The following is a 15,140-nucleotide window of genomic DNA, read 5'->3' on the forward strand; positions in this document are numbered from 1 at the left end:
TATATCTTTATCTCCAGTAATAATTGTCTTAAAGTCCACTTTATCAGCCTTTTTATGATTAGTGTTTATATGGTAAATATTTTTTCCATCCTTTTACTTTGAACCTATGTGTGTCCTTATAAGAATCTCCTGTAAACAGCATATAGTTAGGACTTGTTGTTTTAATCCAATTTGATAGTCTGTCTTTTCATTGGAGTGTTTTATCTATTTACATTTTATGTAATTAGGGATAAAGTTGGGTTTAAGGAGGCTGATTATAAAGCTCCATTCCCATGGTGTCCTAGATCCAGCCCAGACTTTGTACTACTTTAAGCCTGAGAGCTAGGAGACTAATCTCTGGCCTCCCCTTCTGACCTGCACCTCAGCTTCACTTTCTCTAGGGTGGTCCTCTAGAGTGACAGATGGTGATTTGTTGATTTTCAGATAGTCTAAGGAGAGGAAGGAAAAAGATGGGGTACAAACCATTGATTCTGGTTACTATTTCACTTCTCAAGCATCTGACTTTGTTCATAGGGCAGAGGTGTATATCTGCAAAACTGATGGAAAACCTTTCTGTACTCATTATCCTCTGCTGATGTTTCTCTTTTACAAGTTTTCTGACATTAAATTGCATATAGAACCAACTGCTTTTTTTTGAGAACCAACTGCTTTTATATGTATTTGATATTATAGACCTTTTATTTATTTATTTTTATTTTTTTTATTATAGACCTTTTACCTGGTTCTTTTTGGTTTCTAGAGAATTGATGAAATCATGAAGAGAACAAGGAAGAGTGATGTGTCTCCAGAAGTGAAGGTAGGGTGTTCAGTGCCATTTTGATAATTTATGGACTGAGAAGAAAAGAATGGCACAGTACATTCAGTGGGATTGTAGGTCTTGCAGAGGAACAGCCAGAAAAGTTGAACTCTTCCTACTTTGTTCCTGGCTAGATTAAGGAAGCTGTCAGTACCTGGAAGGAAAGAGAAGTCTAAGAGAGGAGTTTCAGAGACAGGGTGGTAATGAAAAATTTCCTCCAATAAGAGGGTGTAGGGATGCAGAGAGAGGCACAGTAGTCCCTGAATAAAACAGAAAATGGTGACATATTAATAAGGGAAACAGCTGATTTGTAATAAGCTCAGAAGACTCCAAGAATTACCATGGAACAGGCAGATGGCTCAGCATAGTTCCAAATATCCTTTGGTGCTTTTCAGAAGCACCTGTCTTTCTGTGTAAAGTCTTCCTTCCCTGTATTTGTTTTCAGAAGGAAGACCCAAAGGTGGAGCTTCATTCTGCTGTGTGTGTGGAAAATAAGACAAAACCAGTTGTCCCGAATAAAATTGGTGAGTGTGAGAACTGGTTCTTTGGTTCCTTCCTTTCAGCATAGCCCTTCCTATGGGGGGCAAGCACCCGTGGGTCTTCAGAGTGTTATTGCTGGAAGGGGACTGTGTAGTTTCCCTGCTGGGAGAGTCTTCATGTCCACCACAGTTCTGTCAGGTCCATTCAGAAAGTGGTACTCTAATAGTCCCAGCACAGAAAGCCGGCCACCTGCTGGCCCATGCTACTTTCCAGGGAGCTTACCAGCTGGTCAGGTTCTATTCAGAACTGACTCTGCTATACTATTGTGGTTTCTCCTATCTTCTAGACTTCCAGCCAGTCCAGCTCTTCTCTCTCGAGTATACTTAAAACTCCTTAGCTGTGTATATACCATGGCAGCCAATGTCAGAAGGGCGTGTCCATCTCAGAGGCACTCTATCTCTCCTTTGCCTTGGGGCTCAAGAAAACACTTTGCAGAACCTGGGGACCTGTACAGTATATGACACCAAGCCTCCTGGGTGGGTCATGAGTCCTGCACAGACACTGATGAAGTCATTAGTCTTCTTTTCCCTGTGTGATGCTGATGATATGGGGTTCTTTTTGCAAAACAGTGCAATACTGTTGGTAAAGCAGTTATTTCATTGTTCTGGATATTTTATGGTTAACAGAATGACTTTGTGTTCTCAATCAGAAATAAATGGATTAAACACCTGCCAGGAAGTTAATGGTGTGGGGCGTACTGCGCCAGAAACTTTTCCCCGAGACATTTTCTCTAATGGGCTTAAACCAGTTGGGGGACTTGTTCATCTGGACACCATTGATGGGAAATCAAACAGTCTGGATGATTCAACTGAAGAAGTTCAGTCTATGGATGTGAGGTAAGTTGATTTATTTTCAGTGTTTGTTGATCACTGCCTCTGTTGATTTTTTTCATCTTTTACACATGTGAATCAACTAAAGTAGGTTTGGTTGCCATTCAGGAAAGCTATCAGTGTTTTATTAGAGTCTTTGGTCCGGTTCCTTAGAAGTAGAGCCTAGGAGGGGTGCCTGGGTGGCTCAGTGGGTTGAGCATCCAAGTCTTGGTTTCAGCTCAGTTCATGATCTCATGGGTTGTGGGATCGGGCCCCATGTCCAGCTCTTCACTCAGCAGGAAGTCTGTTTGAAGATTCTCTCCCTCTGTCCTTCCCCCCACTTGTACACATGCGTGTTCTCTTTCTTTAAAATAAATATTTTTTTAAAAATAAGTAGAGCATGTGACAAGTATTCTAAAGCATGGGATTTATAGGGAGAATTCTCTGGAACAAGTGTAGGATTGGAAGCAGGATGGGGTTGGGGGAAGTGCTGGGGCTCCCGGGCCCATGTCTGGGCCATGCCAGAAGCTCTCATTGATGACCACCAGTCCATGATGTTCTGGCTGCAAATTACATAAAGCTTTTAACTGTGATTGAGCTGAGCACTCTTCTCAGAGATTTTGAGTGGTGATTTTTAGTTTTGTTTTGAAAACAATAAACAGAGATAAACCTGAAAAAAAAAAGCAAAGATTCTGTTTTAGGTAATCCTACAGGAACTCTGGAGGATGAATTTCCACCAGAGTGGTCTGATTAAGGGAGGCAGCCTTTGTGCCACTATATCCATCAGTCATTGAGTGTGGTCACCCAAGGTGGGGGATGCAGTTATAACTTCTGTGGGCATAGGGCTCCAAGTAGCCAAAGGCAGTTGTCCAGAGAAAGAGTGGCAGCTATGAGCTACCAGCAGTCTGCTTGCTCTGCAGCTGGCAGATGGGTGCACCCAAGAGGACCCAAGTAGAATACCAGCAGGACTCAGTGTCCAGTGTCTCATGTTAAAGAAACTTGTCATTGGAGACTTGATAAAGGATCTAATTTGCTTTCAGATACTAAAATCTTAAGGAATTCTTAAACTGATGTGTTTGTGGATAATACCACCTGGCAAATTGATCCTAGATAAAAGAATTCAATTAGCATGTGGTTGGAGCAGAGACACTGAAATGGAGAGTCTTGGGCAGGGCAGTTGAGTGGGGGCAGCTGAGTCAGGCGGCAGCGACGGCATTTTGCAAAGTTCTGTCAGAGCTCCAGCAGGCCAGAGCTTACCCTTCTCTCCTTGGCTGCAAATTCTCAGCTTCATCTGGGGAGGATGGGTCTTTCCTAGGGCACAGTGATTGTAAATATCCCAACTTGTGCACTCTGGCCTTGAGCCAGATATGTAAAAACCCTGGGTCCAGCTCCTTGTGACCACTAGAGCAAATTCTACAGAGACAGCCCTTGCCTCCAGTCTCCCTCTCCTCAGCCCCTGGGGAAAAACAGCTGAGGCATCTTAAATATTAGCACAACATCTCTGCCCCCACCCCATGTTGAGCCTATATCTGCTTTTTCTTTATGTCTCTTGGAGTGGGAAAGAGGATAAGACACAGCATCAGCCAGGGTTCAAGAAAGTAAAGGGGCTTTGTGTGTGCTCCGAGTTTTCCTCTAGCCACCTCTGCATTTAGAGAGAGATGACTCCTGGAGGTTGTACCCAAGCTTGTGACATTTCTCCTCCCCACACTCTGACCAGCTGTTTAAACCCAGGGAAAGGAGGCAAGGTGAGGTGGAGATGGGGTGGGTGTTTCTGCTAATGGGGCAGTTTGCCCAGGCTCCAGCCACCAGAAGTGGTGTTAGATCTGCTACTGCCCCTTAACTAGGCTGAGTATGAAGGAAATGGATTTTCTGAGTTTTTTCAGTTCCACGGTTTTTTGTAGATTCTTCTCTCAGGTCTTATAAAGGAAGAACAGTCGAGCCTGGCAGCAGCCTTACTCTGGCTCTTAAGAAGGACTGAATGATGGGACCTCACATTCCAGCCCACCACTCATCTGAGCTAGGCCTGTGGTTGACACAGCTATGAAACTTCTTCTATCTCTAGGTTGAAGAGAGAGCGAGCCAGGCCTGCTGGGCAGGAGCTGGATAAGTCAGGGTGGGTAGAGTGGGCTCTTACTTTAGAGAGGGAAGATGGAAGAGATTTGCTCTGCAGGTGACTGGATAGGTGGTGGGGTCCGTGTTCACAATGCCTCCCACCTAAACTGAACACTTAACTGCAGGTGGCTCCACACAGACTTCCTCAGTATGATCACATCACTCTCACAGGAGCCTGGTAGGAAGAAATGATTGTTCACCCCATTGTACAGCAGAGGAAACTGGAGCCAGGGGACAAAAAGCAGCTTGTCCAAGGTGGTACTGCTAGAGAAAAGCAGGACCAGGAGCCCCAGTGCTGATTAGGGCCCTTCCTCTGCTCAGTTTTAACTTCTAGCATTTGCTTTCTATTTGGTTTTACCATTTTGAAGGTTTTGGAAGTGGTTGTCTTCTCTGCAGTAGAGTGTTGGTCAGCCTGTGGTTCTTATTTTCTTATTTCCTGGGGGCAGTGTGAGCTTGGCCTTCACAGCCCTACTCAGTCCACTTCCCTTGTTCTCCTCCATTGGGGCCTTGCGTCTATCAGTGTCTCAGAGTTGAACTAACTTGTATTTTTTGTAGTATGTTTCACACCAGCTCTGGCCCTAAATCCATCTTCTCTAGAAAGGTAGTATAACAAAATATCACAAATAGAATTAATTTTTGCCTCTTTCTCTACCTCTCTCCTTTCCTGCCCTCCCACCCCCACATTCCAGTCCTGTTTCGAAGGAAGAGCTTATCTCTATCCCGGAATTTTCACCAGTAAGTGAAATGATTCCTGGGGTGTCTCTGGACCAAAATGGAACTGGTAATGCCCGAGCTCTTCAAGATCTCTTAGATTTCACCGGACCCCCCATGTACCCTAAGCGATCCAGTGAGAATCTCAGCCTGGATGACTGTAACAAAAACCTGATTGAAGGATTTAACAGTCCTGGCCAAGAAAATACTCTGAACACCTTCTGTTGACAAATACATCCATCTCTTTAGTGAAAGGTACGTACAGTCTTTTAATTATAGTCTAAATCTATACTTCTCCAACTGGGGTTTGTGAAGGTGGGAGAAACATCACTCAGTCTCTTGGATGGTTAGGTTTATTTGAAAAATAGAAACGTGAATATGAATACAGGTATCACCCGTTTTTCAAAAGTTCACACTATGCCAAATGTAGTTTATGAAAGATCTACATTAGTACCAGTTTACATTAACTGAAGGTAATCCAAAGAGGGTTTTCACTTTTACAAAAAACGACAAAATGTGAAAATTGTATTCAGTGTTTGTCTTGGAGCCAGCTGTTAGAGAAGCAGCATGTGCCCTAAGTAGTCAAAGTGTCTCCACCAAGCTCCTTCCTGAGAACTGCCCTCAGCATTCAGCTGCCATAGCTCTGCACTGTCTGTGAGCATCTGTGCTTTCTCTCCATTTATTTTGCACATCCATTAGCAAGATGTGTTCTAAGGTATCAGAAAAGCCTAAGAGGTTATTTTTGGGGTCTGGAGATACTCAAAATTTTTTTCATGTAAGTTAGTGGTAATTGCCTCTTAACCTTACGCCATGCTACAAGAGGTTTCATAGGAACATTCTTTCAGATAGGAGGAAAACCTATATATAGTATATACTGCAGCACACACATAATAATTGAGATGGATTCAAGTAAATCCTTTGTATGAGAGCCTTTAGTGCCACACCCCACCATGCCTGCTCTTGCTATTTGGGGTTTGTGGATGGGTGTGTATGTTGAGAGTACTTCTGAAAGTTTGATCAGGCATCTATATGGAGTAGCACCATTTTTAGAGGCAAAGAGAAAATGCTGTAATAGTGGTGCATGGTGATATTAATAAAATGAATTTCTCCCCTACTTTTACTCAATGACATCCCACATTCTATCTACAGTCATTTATATTACAGTGATGAGCATTGGGCCAAATGTTCACTATTTTGTTAACCCATTCTGGAATCTTTTAAAGCAAACATTTAATCTTGGGTCACATCAGAAGGAGTGGGAGGATGGAGAACTGAAGTTTGTGTCCTGAAGCTTTTATTCCTCACCTTTGGCATTTTTTCTTGCAAAAGTGGGTTTTAAACACTGAATTTATGGGACTTAGTTATATATACCTCACATTGGATTTACTTCAGTTTGGGGCTTGATTTTGATGATGAAAACATAATTACAATCTATCATTAAATCCTTTCAAAACTTAATTCCAATTGTCTTCCCATTTTAGAGTCTTCAAAACATTTTTATATTCTCAGCACACTCTCACTTTCTTTTTTAACTTTATTTAAATTCAGTTAATTAACATATAGTATATCATTAGTTTCAGAGGTAGAGTTCAGTTATTCATCAGTTGCATATAACACCTGGTGCTCAATATATCACATGCGCTCCTTAATACCCATCACCCAGTTACCGCATCCCCCACCTATCCCACCTCCAGCAGCCCTCAGTTTGTTTCCTATGGTTAAGAGTCTCTTACGCTCCACTCCTATAACAGAACTTCAATGCCTGATAGGATATAGTCCAACCTTTCTGTTTCTCGAATGAGGAAACATAAGATGCCTGTTCAGTCAGAGGAGCATGCAGCTCTTGATCATGGGTTTGTGAGTTCAAGCCCCATGTTGAGCATAGAGCCTACTAAAAAGAATATTAAGGTCTATTTTGGGGCACCTGCCTGGGTCAGTTGGAGGAGCATTCGACTCTTGATCTCGGGGTCATGAGTTTGAGCCCCATGTTGGGTGCAGAGATTACTTAAAATCAAATGAGGAAACAGGTTGAGGAGACCACATGACCAGGGTCACTGTATTTTGTGTACATCTTCCTGTGCTCAGCTGTCAGCTGTAGACAGTACATCTTAATAGTTCACCTCTCTTGGCTCTTGGGAAAGAAGTTGTGGCCCTTTCACACATGAAAGGGTATGCATGGCAGGTAGTTTTAGAATAAACCATGTTCCTAGAGAGTATTATGCTAAGTCAAATTAATCAGTAAGAGAAAGACAAATACCATATGATTTTCATCATATGTGGAAATTAAGAAAACAGACAAACAAAAGGGAGAAAAAGAAGCAAACCAAGAAACAGACTCTTAGCTCTAGAGAGCAAACTGCTGGTTACCAGAGAGGAGGTGGGGGGGGGGGAATGGTTTAAATAGGTGATGGGGATGAAGGAGTACACTTGTGATGAGCACTGGGTGTTGCATGGAAGCATTGAATCACTATATTGTACACTTTTTAAATAAATTTATTTTTATTGGTGTTCAGTTTGCCAACATATAGAATAACACCCAGTGCTCATCCCATCAAGTGCCCCTCTCAGTGCCTGTCACCTAGTCACCTCCATCCCCCGCCCACCTCCCCTTCCCCCACCCCTAGTTCGTTTCCCAGAGTTAGGAGTCTCTCATGTTCTGTCTCCCTTTCTGATATTTCCCACTCATTTTTTCTCCTTTCCCCTTTATTCCCTTTCACTATTTTTTATATTCCCCAAATGAATGTACACTTCAAACGAATAGTACACCGTGTTAACTGAATTAAAATAAAAACTTAAAAAATAAAAAGAATGGGATAGAAATAAATAAGCATGTGTTAGTTGCTTGTTTTGACTGCATTTGGCTTCTTAAAATAAGTTCTCTGAAATCTTAAAATGTGTTTTTAAGATTTTTTATTGTGGGGGAGTTTGTTGGGGGTTTTTGTTGTCACAGTGGTTGGGGGCAGCACTGATATTAGGAAAGCAGAGTTTGGGATATTAGCATCCTACAGGTTTTTGGACAGTCACAAAGAGAATTTGGCCACCTAATAGAGTAGTCCTACCCAAAATGCTGTAGCACTTCAATTGAATGATACTATATGAGCCAAGGAAAATATCATTACCAAGGGGGTAGAAAGTACCAGACAGTGTGATCATTTTAGTGAAAGAGAATAGATACATTGTGCTCTCTTCATTCATCTCACCTGGTTTTGTTTTTGAATTGACACAGGTGGTGTTTGGAGAACCCATGAAGCTGCTGGTAGTCAAATCCGAGCTGCCGGTCCTCTGAAGAAGCTCCTATTGTCCTAAATCATCGGATTCCAAATTATTAGATCAAAATGTAACTGTATTCCTAGTTAGTATGTCAAACACCGGCCACTCTTGGTAGAAATCTTGAAACATTGGCCTCGTTGGGCTTTAGCAAAGTTTCATGTTACAGTTCTATTTATGAGCTTCAGCTGCTGATAAAGCGCTTCTTGTACTACTTTATTATCATAGTGAGCCTCTGAATAACCCAGGTGATCCCGTGTTGGAAATTCACCTTATAGCTGTTCTTATTCCCAAAGTTGGAGTACATAAACATGTAGATGTCTTTTCCTGTAAATATTCTAGACATTAACCCAGACTCTACTTAAGCATATATACCAAACTTGGGCTGCTTATCTCCCTGTGTTTAGAAGAAGAAATTCCAGAAGGTTTTCCCCCTTCTCTGGGATTTCTTTGTTGGAAGTTACTATCAAGAGGCTTTTTTTTTATTATTAAGCTTAGCCACCTGTAAAATGTTTGCCCCACATTACTCCTTGGGGACCTAACAGAATAAGTCTGGTTGATTAAGGAAACAAGCAGTGTGGAATGATTTCTGTTCACTTACGCATTTTCTTATAGATGTGGGCACCTGAATCTAGCGAGAATCTTGTCATTGTTGCACCTTTAAAAGTCTCCAAGCCATCGAGTGGCTTTTGGACTAAAGGAAGTTTAAATGAATTGTGTATCTCATGCACAGGTGGTTGGTTTTCATGTTGTTGCTATTGCTTTTCTCTTGGATCTTGGGGCCCTTGTTTACTCCTGTGTTTGCTCTAATGAAGCTAGGCACAAGTGAAAATGATAGTGTTCTGGAACACGGGGGCCCTGAATTGGACCTAATATGTCACTTTAAAGACTTTAACATAAAAACATATGAACTGAACAGGGGACATATGACGCTAGAATGTATAATCCATGTGTTTCATGCCATATAATAATGTGTTTTCTTAATTTTATTTCTTGTGGTAAAATGTGACTTTCAGATTAAAATGACCTTCTTTGAAACTTTTTTTTGACTTGTACAGTAAAGAGTTTGGAAAATATCCATAATTTTGAGGTTTGCAACCAGGAGATAAAAAGAAGTCTCGATAGTAATCTTGTTCATGTGCTTTTAAAACCAGCTACAATTTAAGACTTCATTAGTTATGGAAACTGTATGTTTGTGTATGTGTATATATTAAATAAAATATATGCCTCCAGTAATGCAGTGCCATTGATCTTGATGAATATCAGGGTAAAATCCCTTTTATGACAAGCACACAGAAAATGATAGCATGGTCTGACTTTCAAAAAACGCCTCACCATCTTTCTTACAGCTTTATTTTGCTGTTTGTTTTGTTGTGATCTGTTGTACCTCACAGCACCATTGTGACCGTGGTGATGCCTCATTTGCATGATTTGTACGTTGTGTTTAATGTGAAATACATGTTCATTGAAGAGTCTGATGGCTTGCTAGTGTTTTGTTTCTGTAGGCTCAATGAAGAAATGTTCTGAAACCAAATCAAATTTTTTAAAACCTATGTGGAGAAAAACCAAAAATCCTGTGTGGGTGTCCTTTCCCTGTCAAACTCATTAAAATTTCTCTGTTGTCAGTTCCAAGTGCAGCCAACTGGAAATAAGCTTAAGTGATGAGCTGTCCCTAGGACATGATGAACTTCTAGGTATAGTAAAGTTGCTGTATTTTCATACCACTGATGTGAGGGAATTCTAGCTAGCTAAGATGCAGTTAACCTTAGTGCAATCCACAAAAACAGTCCACATAGTGATCTGGCATTTAAACAAAATTATAATGGGTATGGTGATCCTTATTTTCCAGTAAGCTAAAACCCAGGCTAGCTGTGTGTGTGTGTGTGTGTGTGTGTGTGTGTGTTTAATTCATGGCCTGTCTACAGCCTGAGAGACAGTATCAGCCAAGACCAAGAGCCAAGAGGGCAGAACTGGAATGGGAATGTTGGAACTCTCATGATAACTTTCTGCCCTGCCATCTCTGAAGCCAGGGATCCAGTCTATGCAGCCCTCCTCAGTTCTGCTGACAAAGTCTCTGTTGAGTGCACAGGAGTGGACATCCTAAGTCTTTCCCTGTACTGAGTGTCTTTGACAGTGGCATTACAGCTAGTGTCTGTCATCTTGAGCCCTGGCCACAGGGTCACAGTGGTGGCCAGTCACTCCTAAGAGCAATTTTTATTTCGTGAACATTCTAAAGTTTTCTTAGTATGTACAGGTTTTCTATTAGTCAAATTCTTTGTAAACTAAATTTGGAAAGCAAATGTAAAGAACTATTTTGTTTCGAGAGGTGCACTGGGGCACATTACCCATTACATTGGCCACAACAGAGTGACCTCCATCTCCACTCTTCAGTATTGTTCAAGAAATGCAATTATGTGAGAAAGTAGAGTGAGAATGCTTAGAAATAGAAGCCTTTACAGATAGTGTTTGGGAATGGGGCAGACCCAAAGAGAAACAAGTGAAAAGCTCTTATAGTATTTTCACAAGTGAGCCAACTACTAAGGAAAAATCAGTAGTTTTCTTACACATTAATAATAAACAGGAAATCCCAAGAAAACCCAGAAAATTCCTGGAAATAAACTCTATCTAAAACTTGATCAGCAGGGACATTAGATGTAAATGGAAAGACATGTCCCCAAGGTAGGAAAACCTGTGTGTGTGACTAATAGTAGGTAGCCCTCACCTTTGTGCAGTATTTATAAATTGAATCAAGTCCCAGTCAATGGAATTTCTTTTTTGCAACTTGTAAACATAATTATACGGTACATGTAAGAAAGTGAACACAAAGCTAAGAAACTTTTTAAAAATGAGCTTTTTTTTTATTATTTATGATAGTCACACACAGAGAGAGAGAGAGACAGAGACATAGGCAGAGGGAGAAGCAGGCTCCATGCACCGGGAGCCCAACGTGGGATTCGATCCCGGGTCTCCAGGATCACGCCCTGGGCCAAAGGCAGGCGCTAAACCGCTGCGCCACCCAGGGATCCCTAAAAATGAGCTTTTTAAAAAGGGAGAATCTCCCTGAACAAACAGCTAAATATGTGATAAAACTTCAATAACTAAAGCAGTGTAGTCTGATAAATAGAATTTGAAATAGAAAATAGGCATCAGGGATCCCTGGGTGGTGCAGCGGTTTGGCGCCTGCCTTTGGCCCAGGGTGCGATCCTGGAGACCCGGGATCGAGTCCCACGTCGGGCTCCCGGTGCATGGAGCCTGCTTCTCCCTCTGCCTATGTCTCTGCCTCTCTCTCTGTGTGACTATTGTAGATTAAAATAAATAAATAAAGATTTAAAAAAAAGAAAAATAGGCATCAGAGGATCCCTGGGTGGCGCAGCGGTTTGGCGCCTGCCTTTGGCCCAGGGTGCAATCCTGGAGTCCCGGGATCGAGTCCCGAATCGGGCTCCTGGCATGGAGCCTGTTTCTCCCTCTGCCTGTGTCTCTGCCTCTCTCTCTCTCTATCATAAATTAAATAAATAAAATCTTTTTAAAAAATAGACATCAGTGACATACCCAAGAGACATAAGAATATAATGTTTGATGGAATAAGAATGGATTATTTCTTCCTGTGGAGAGATAGCATGTGGTTTAGTGTCTCCCGAGCATCAACTGAGTATCTCTGATGGGTTTTGAATAATGGCCCAGAAGTCAATGAGGAAATTATAAAGACAGGAGCAGGAACCAAGGTATAGCTACCAATTTTGATTCAAGGTTTAATTCAGGGGAGGATTTAGGCACGAGGCTTGGTACAAGTCTAAAGATCTTGAACTGATGCCCCCCACCCATCAGAAGGTGCCATGATCTCAGGAGGCGAGAAGCAGTGGCCTCTACTTGCCATCGTTTAAGCTTCTTTTGCAGGAGTGGACTTTAAGAGCAGCGCATCCACAGTTCCTGCTGTATCTAAGGTGGTCCTAAGACTTCTCCAGATTATGAGGTAGGTAGGAGAGGGTTACTTCCTTGAGGACACACGGCTGGAACTTGACAGTGCTGGGGCTGACTCCAGGGCCCCAGCTTTGGTACCCCCAGGGGAGTTGACAGGTTCTTCTGCCCCTGAAAACAGCAAAACTGCTTTTGCTAGAACAGGTGCTTATAGCTGAGAAGGGCTAGAACTCCTATGGGGAATCCTAGTTCTGAGTGTGCTTTTTTTTTTTAATTGTTGAGATATTCACATACTATAAAAATATCCCCCTTTTTCATTTGAGTGTGCTTTGCACGCATTTCTTATCCATCCATCCACTCAAAGCAGCAGAGTTTGGCTGTATTATTGGTTCATGTCCCCATTGTACCTAGAAGCAAGAACATGGGATTTGAAAGTAGTATTCCCTGAACCAATCACTTCCCCATCTTCCTGTCCCAACAGGCCAAATTAATGCGGTGTTTATGTAACCTGATTTATGTGGGCTGTTCAGTGTTGTTTCACATTCTCTGTGCATAAATATTGGATCAAATTCCAAACACAGGCTCACTCATCAGATACCTAGTATGGGCCTTCTAAGTCAATGAGAAACATGGAGTGGGTGAAACTGAATTAAAATGCTTTGAAAAGGATGCCTGGGTGGCTCAGCAGTTGAGCGTCTGCCTTTGACTTAGGGCATGATCCCGGATTCGAGTCCCACATCGGGCTCCCTGCATGGAGCCTGCTTCTTCCTCTGCCTGCTTCTCTACCTCTCTCTCTCTCTCTCTCTCTCTCTCTCATGAATAAATAGTCTTTTTTTAAAAAATGCTTTGAAAATTCTGACCCTTGAAGACATGCTTTTAACAGTGACCATCTGATCTAGTGGGCATAGGGTGGCTCTATTTGACTCTTGTTTTGGGGACAGATGGCCCATGTTAACTAGGAGGGAAATATTTTTCTTTTTTGACCCTAAGATCCAAGTCAGAGTCCAATACAGTGGGCACTCCACACACAGCAGGAAGAAATCACTCCTGCTGCAGCCCAGAGCCTGAGAGGCACCTTTCAAAAGACAGAGGGAGCTGATAGGCTTCAATGTGACACCTAGTGAACTCACTCCCCACCTCTTCTTGCAGCTGTGCAGTAAATAAGAGAGAAGCATCTGTGAATCAATTAGTAAATACCAAAGTTTAATCCTTCCAATTGACTCTGAGGGATGGTTGATGTTAGGGAAAAAGCCTAAAATGACCAGCCTTATGGACTTCCAAGATAGTGTATTAGAGCAGGCTTTTCCCATGTCCCCTTATCTCAGGAAATGCAAAAAACAACGAATAGAGTCCCAAGGAATTGGAACTTCGTGTAAAATAACTTTTTTTCCCCGCCCCCTTCCAATAACTTCCTTTTTGACTTAGAGCCAGCAGCCTTCTGTTGACTGTCCTTGTCTTTTAATCACATTTTCCGGGGAATATAAAAAATAGTGAAAGGGAATAAAGGGGAAAGGAGAGAAAATGAGTGAAAATATCAGAGAGGGTGACAACATGAGAGACTCCTAACTCTGGGAAAGGAACAAGGGGTAGTGGAGGGGAGGTGGGTGGGGGGATGGGGTGACTGGGTTATGGGCACTGACGGGAGCACTTGACAGGATGAGCACTGGGTGTTATGCTATATGTTGGCAAATCGAACTCCAATAAAAAAAGTTTTTAAAAATCACATTTTCCTAGTGTGTGCAAGCTCATCTTTGAAACGACCAGAAAGTCGTCAACAAAGAAGGGATAGCTAAGAAGGGGCTCCGTCTTGCAAGTAGACATATGGAGAGCTTGTGGGAATGCATGTAGTCCCCAGGGTGGGATGCAACGCTTGTTTTAGAACAGACAATCTTATTGGTACCATGGGAAGGAAGAAATAAATTTCATTTGCTCAGTGGACCTGACCTTCAGAAGGGTTCTCAGGGATCACTCCTGTGCAGTGATGGCCCTGATGGCTGTTATGGGGTGTTCAGTATTCACTGATGGTAAGAAATTATCCAGAACGTGGAAATAAGGCCAAAAGATAACCTGCATGCCCTTTCAAAGACCTGCTAGAGCGTGGTCTTAGCGCAGCAGCCCAAGGGCCACTGAGTCTCAGGAGACGTAGCTTTGTGTGACTGGCCATGTGCTTGGACTAGGACCCAGTCTCTGGAGTTACTCACTTGTAGATAGAAAGTTGCAGATGACTTTTGTCTTACAGAAAAGTTAACTCTAAAGGTTATGCCTCAAAAAAAAAAAAAAGGTTATGCCTCTTTGTTCCTATAGGGCACTAAACAATTTTGTATGTAACTTTGCGATCTCATCCCACCACTTGTTTCCCAACAAATGTATGTCCTGTGGTGCTGCATGTATACCCACATCCGTGTGCCCAACAAGCAATCCCCATATCCTCAATTGGCCCAGTTTTGTCATCCTGCTCCTTGATGAATTCAACACAGTTTTGACACATGCTCATGTATGTTTGTATCACAATTGTGCCTGTAACCTTTAGGAAGTTACACTTTGATGATAAGGAAGCCTTAAGTCCTCAGTAGGTTTGGGAAATTACAAACAGCTGCTATAATGGCTTTATTTATTTATTTTAAAATATGGAACACTTGACAAATTTGCGTGGCATCCTTGCGCAGGGGCCATGCTAATCTTCTCTATATCGTTCCAATTTTAGTATATGTGCTGCCGAAGCAAACACACTATAATGGCTTTAAAGATTTAAATTAAATGCTGATGTAGTGGATGTCATGGTGTACCACCTGGATGGACTTCCTCTTTCAGACTGAGGTATTTGTCCTTCCAGCTGCTGGAAGGACAAGCTTTGCGTAGTGGCAGTATCGTAGCCAATGAGGTTTATCAGATGCTGGAAGGACAGTTGATGAGGCTTGGTGGTGGAGTTCCTCCCTGAGAATTGACTCTTTTTTTTTTTTCATTGAAGTTTGATTTGCCAACATACAGTG

At 42.2% G+C, this 15,140-nt stretch overlaps 1 protein-coding gene and 1 non-coding gene across 21 annotated transcripts in view; one reads left to right on the plus strand and one right to left on the minus strand.

Moving 5' to 3' along the window:
- Window positions 1-9,710, plus strand: part of MAP7D2 (MAP7 domain containing 2) — a 108,187-nt gene extending 98,477 nt beyond the window's left edge. For all 20 annotated transcript variants that reach the window (XM_077889508.1, XM_077889507.1, XM_077889509.1 and 17 more), the window contains 5 exons: window positions 740-796; window positions 1,242-1,320; window positions 1,986-2,172; window positions 4,947-5,223; window positions 8,195-9,710. In XM_077889508.1, the coding sequence (XP_077745634.1) occupies window positions 740-796; window positions 1,242-1,320; window positions 1,986-2,172; window positions 4,947-5,196 (573 nt within the window). In that variant the 3' untranslated portion in view covers window positions 5,197-5,223; window positions 8,195-9,710. The remainder of the gene's footprint in view (window positions 1-739; window positions 797-1,241; window positions 1,321-1,985; window positions 2,173-4,946; window positions 5,224-8,194) is intronic.
- Window positions 9,711-14,771: 5,061 nt separating this feature from the next.
- On the minus strand, window positions 14,772-14,878 carry LOC144309233 (U6 spliceosomal RNA). Its single transcript, XR_013375295.1, has one exon. It is a non-coding gene; the product is annotated as a U6 spliceosomal RNA (small nuclear RNA).
- Window positions 14,879-15,140: the final 262 nt, after the last annotated feature.

Source organism: Canis aureus, chromosome X, assembly GCF_053574225.1.
Source record: "Canis aureus isolate CA01 chromosome X, VMU_Caureus_v.1.0, whole genome shotgun sequence".
In the NCBI taxonomy this organism is placed as follows: Eukaryota; Metazoa; Chordata; class Mammalia; order Carnivora; family Canidae; genus Canis; species Canis aureus.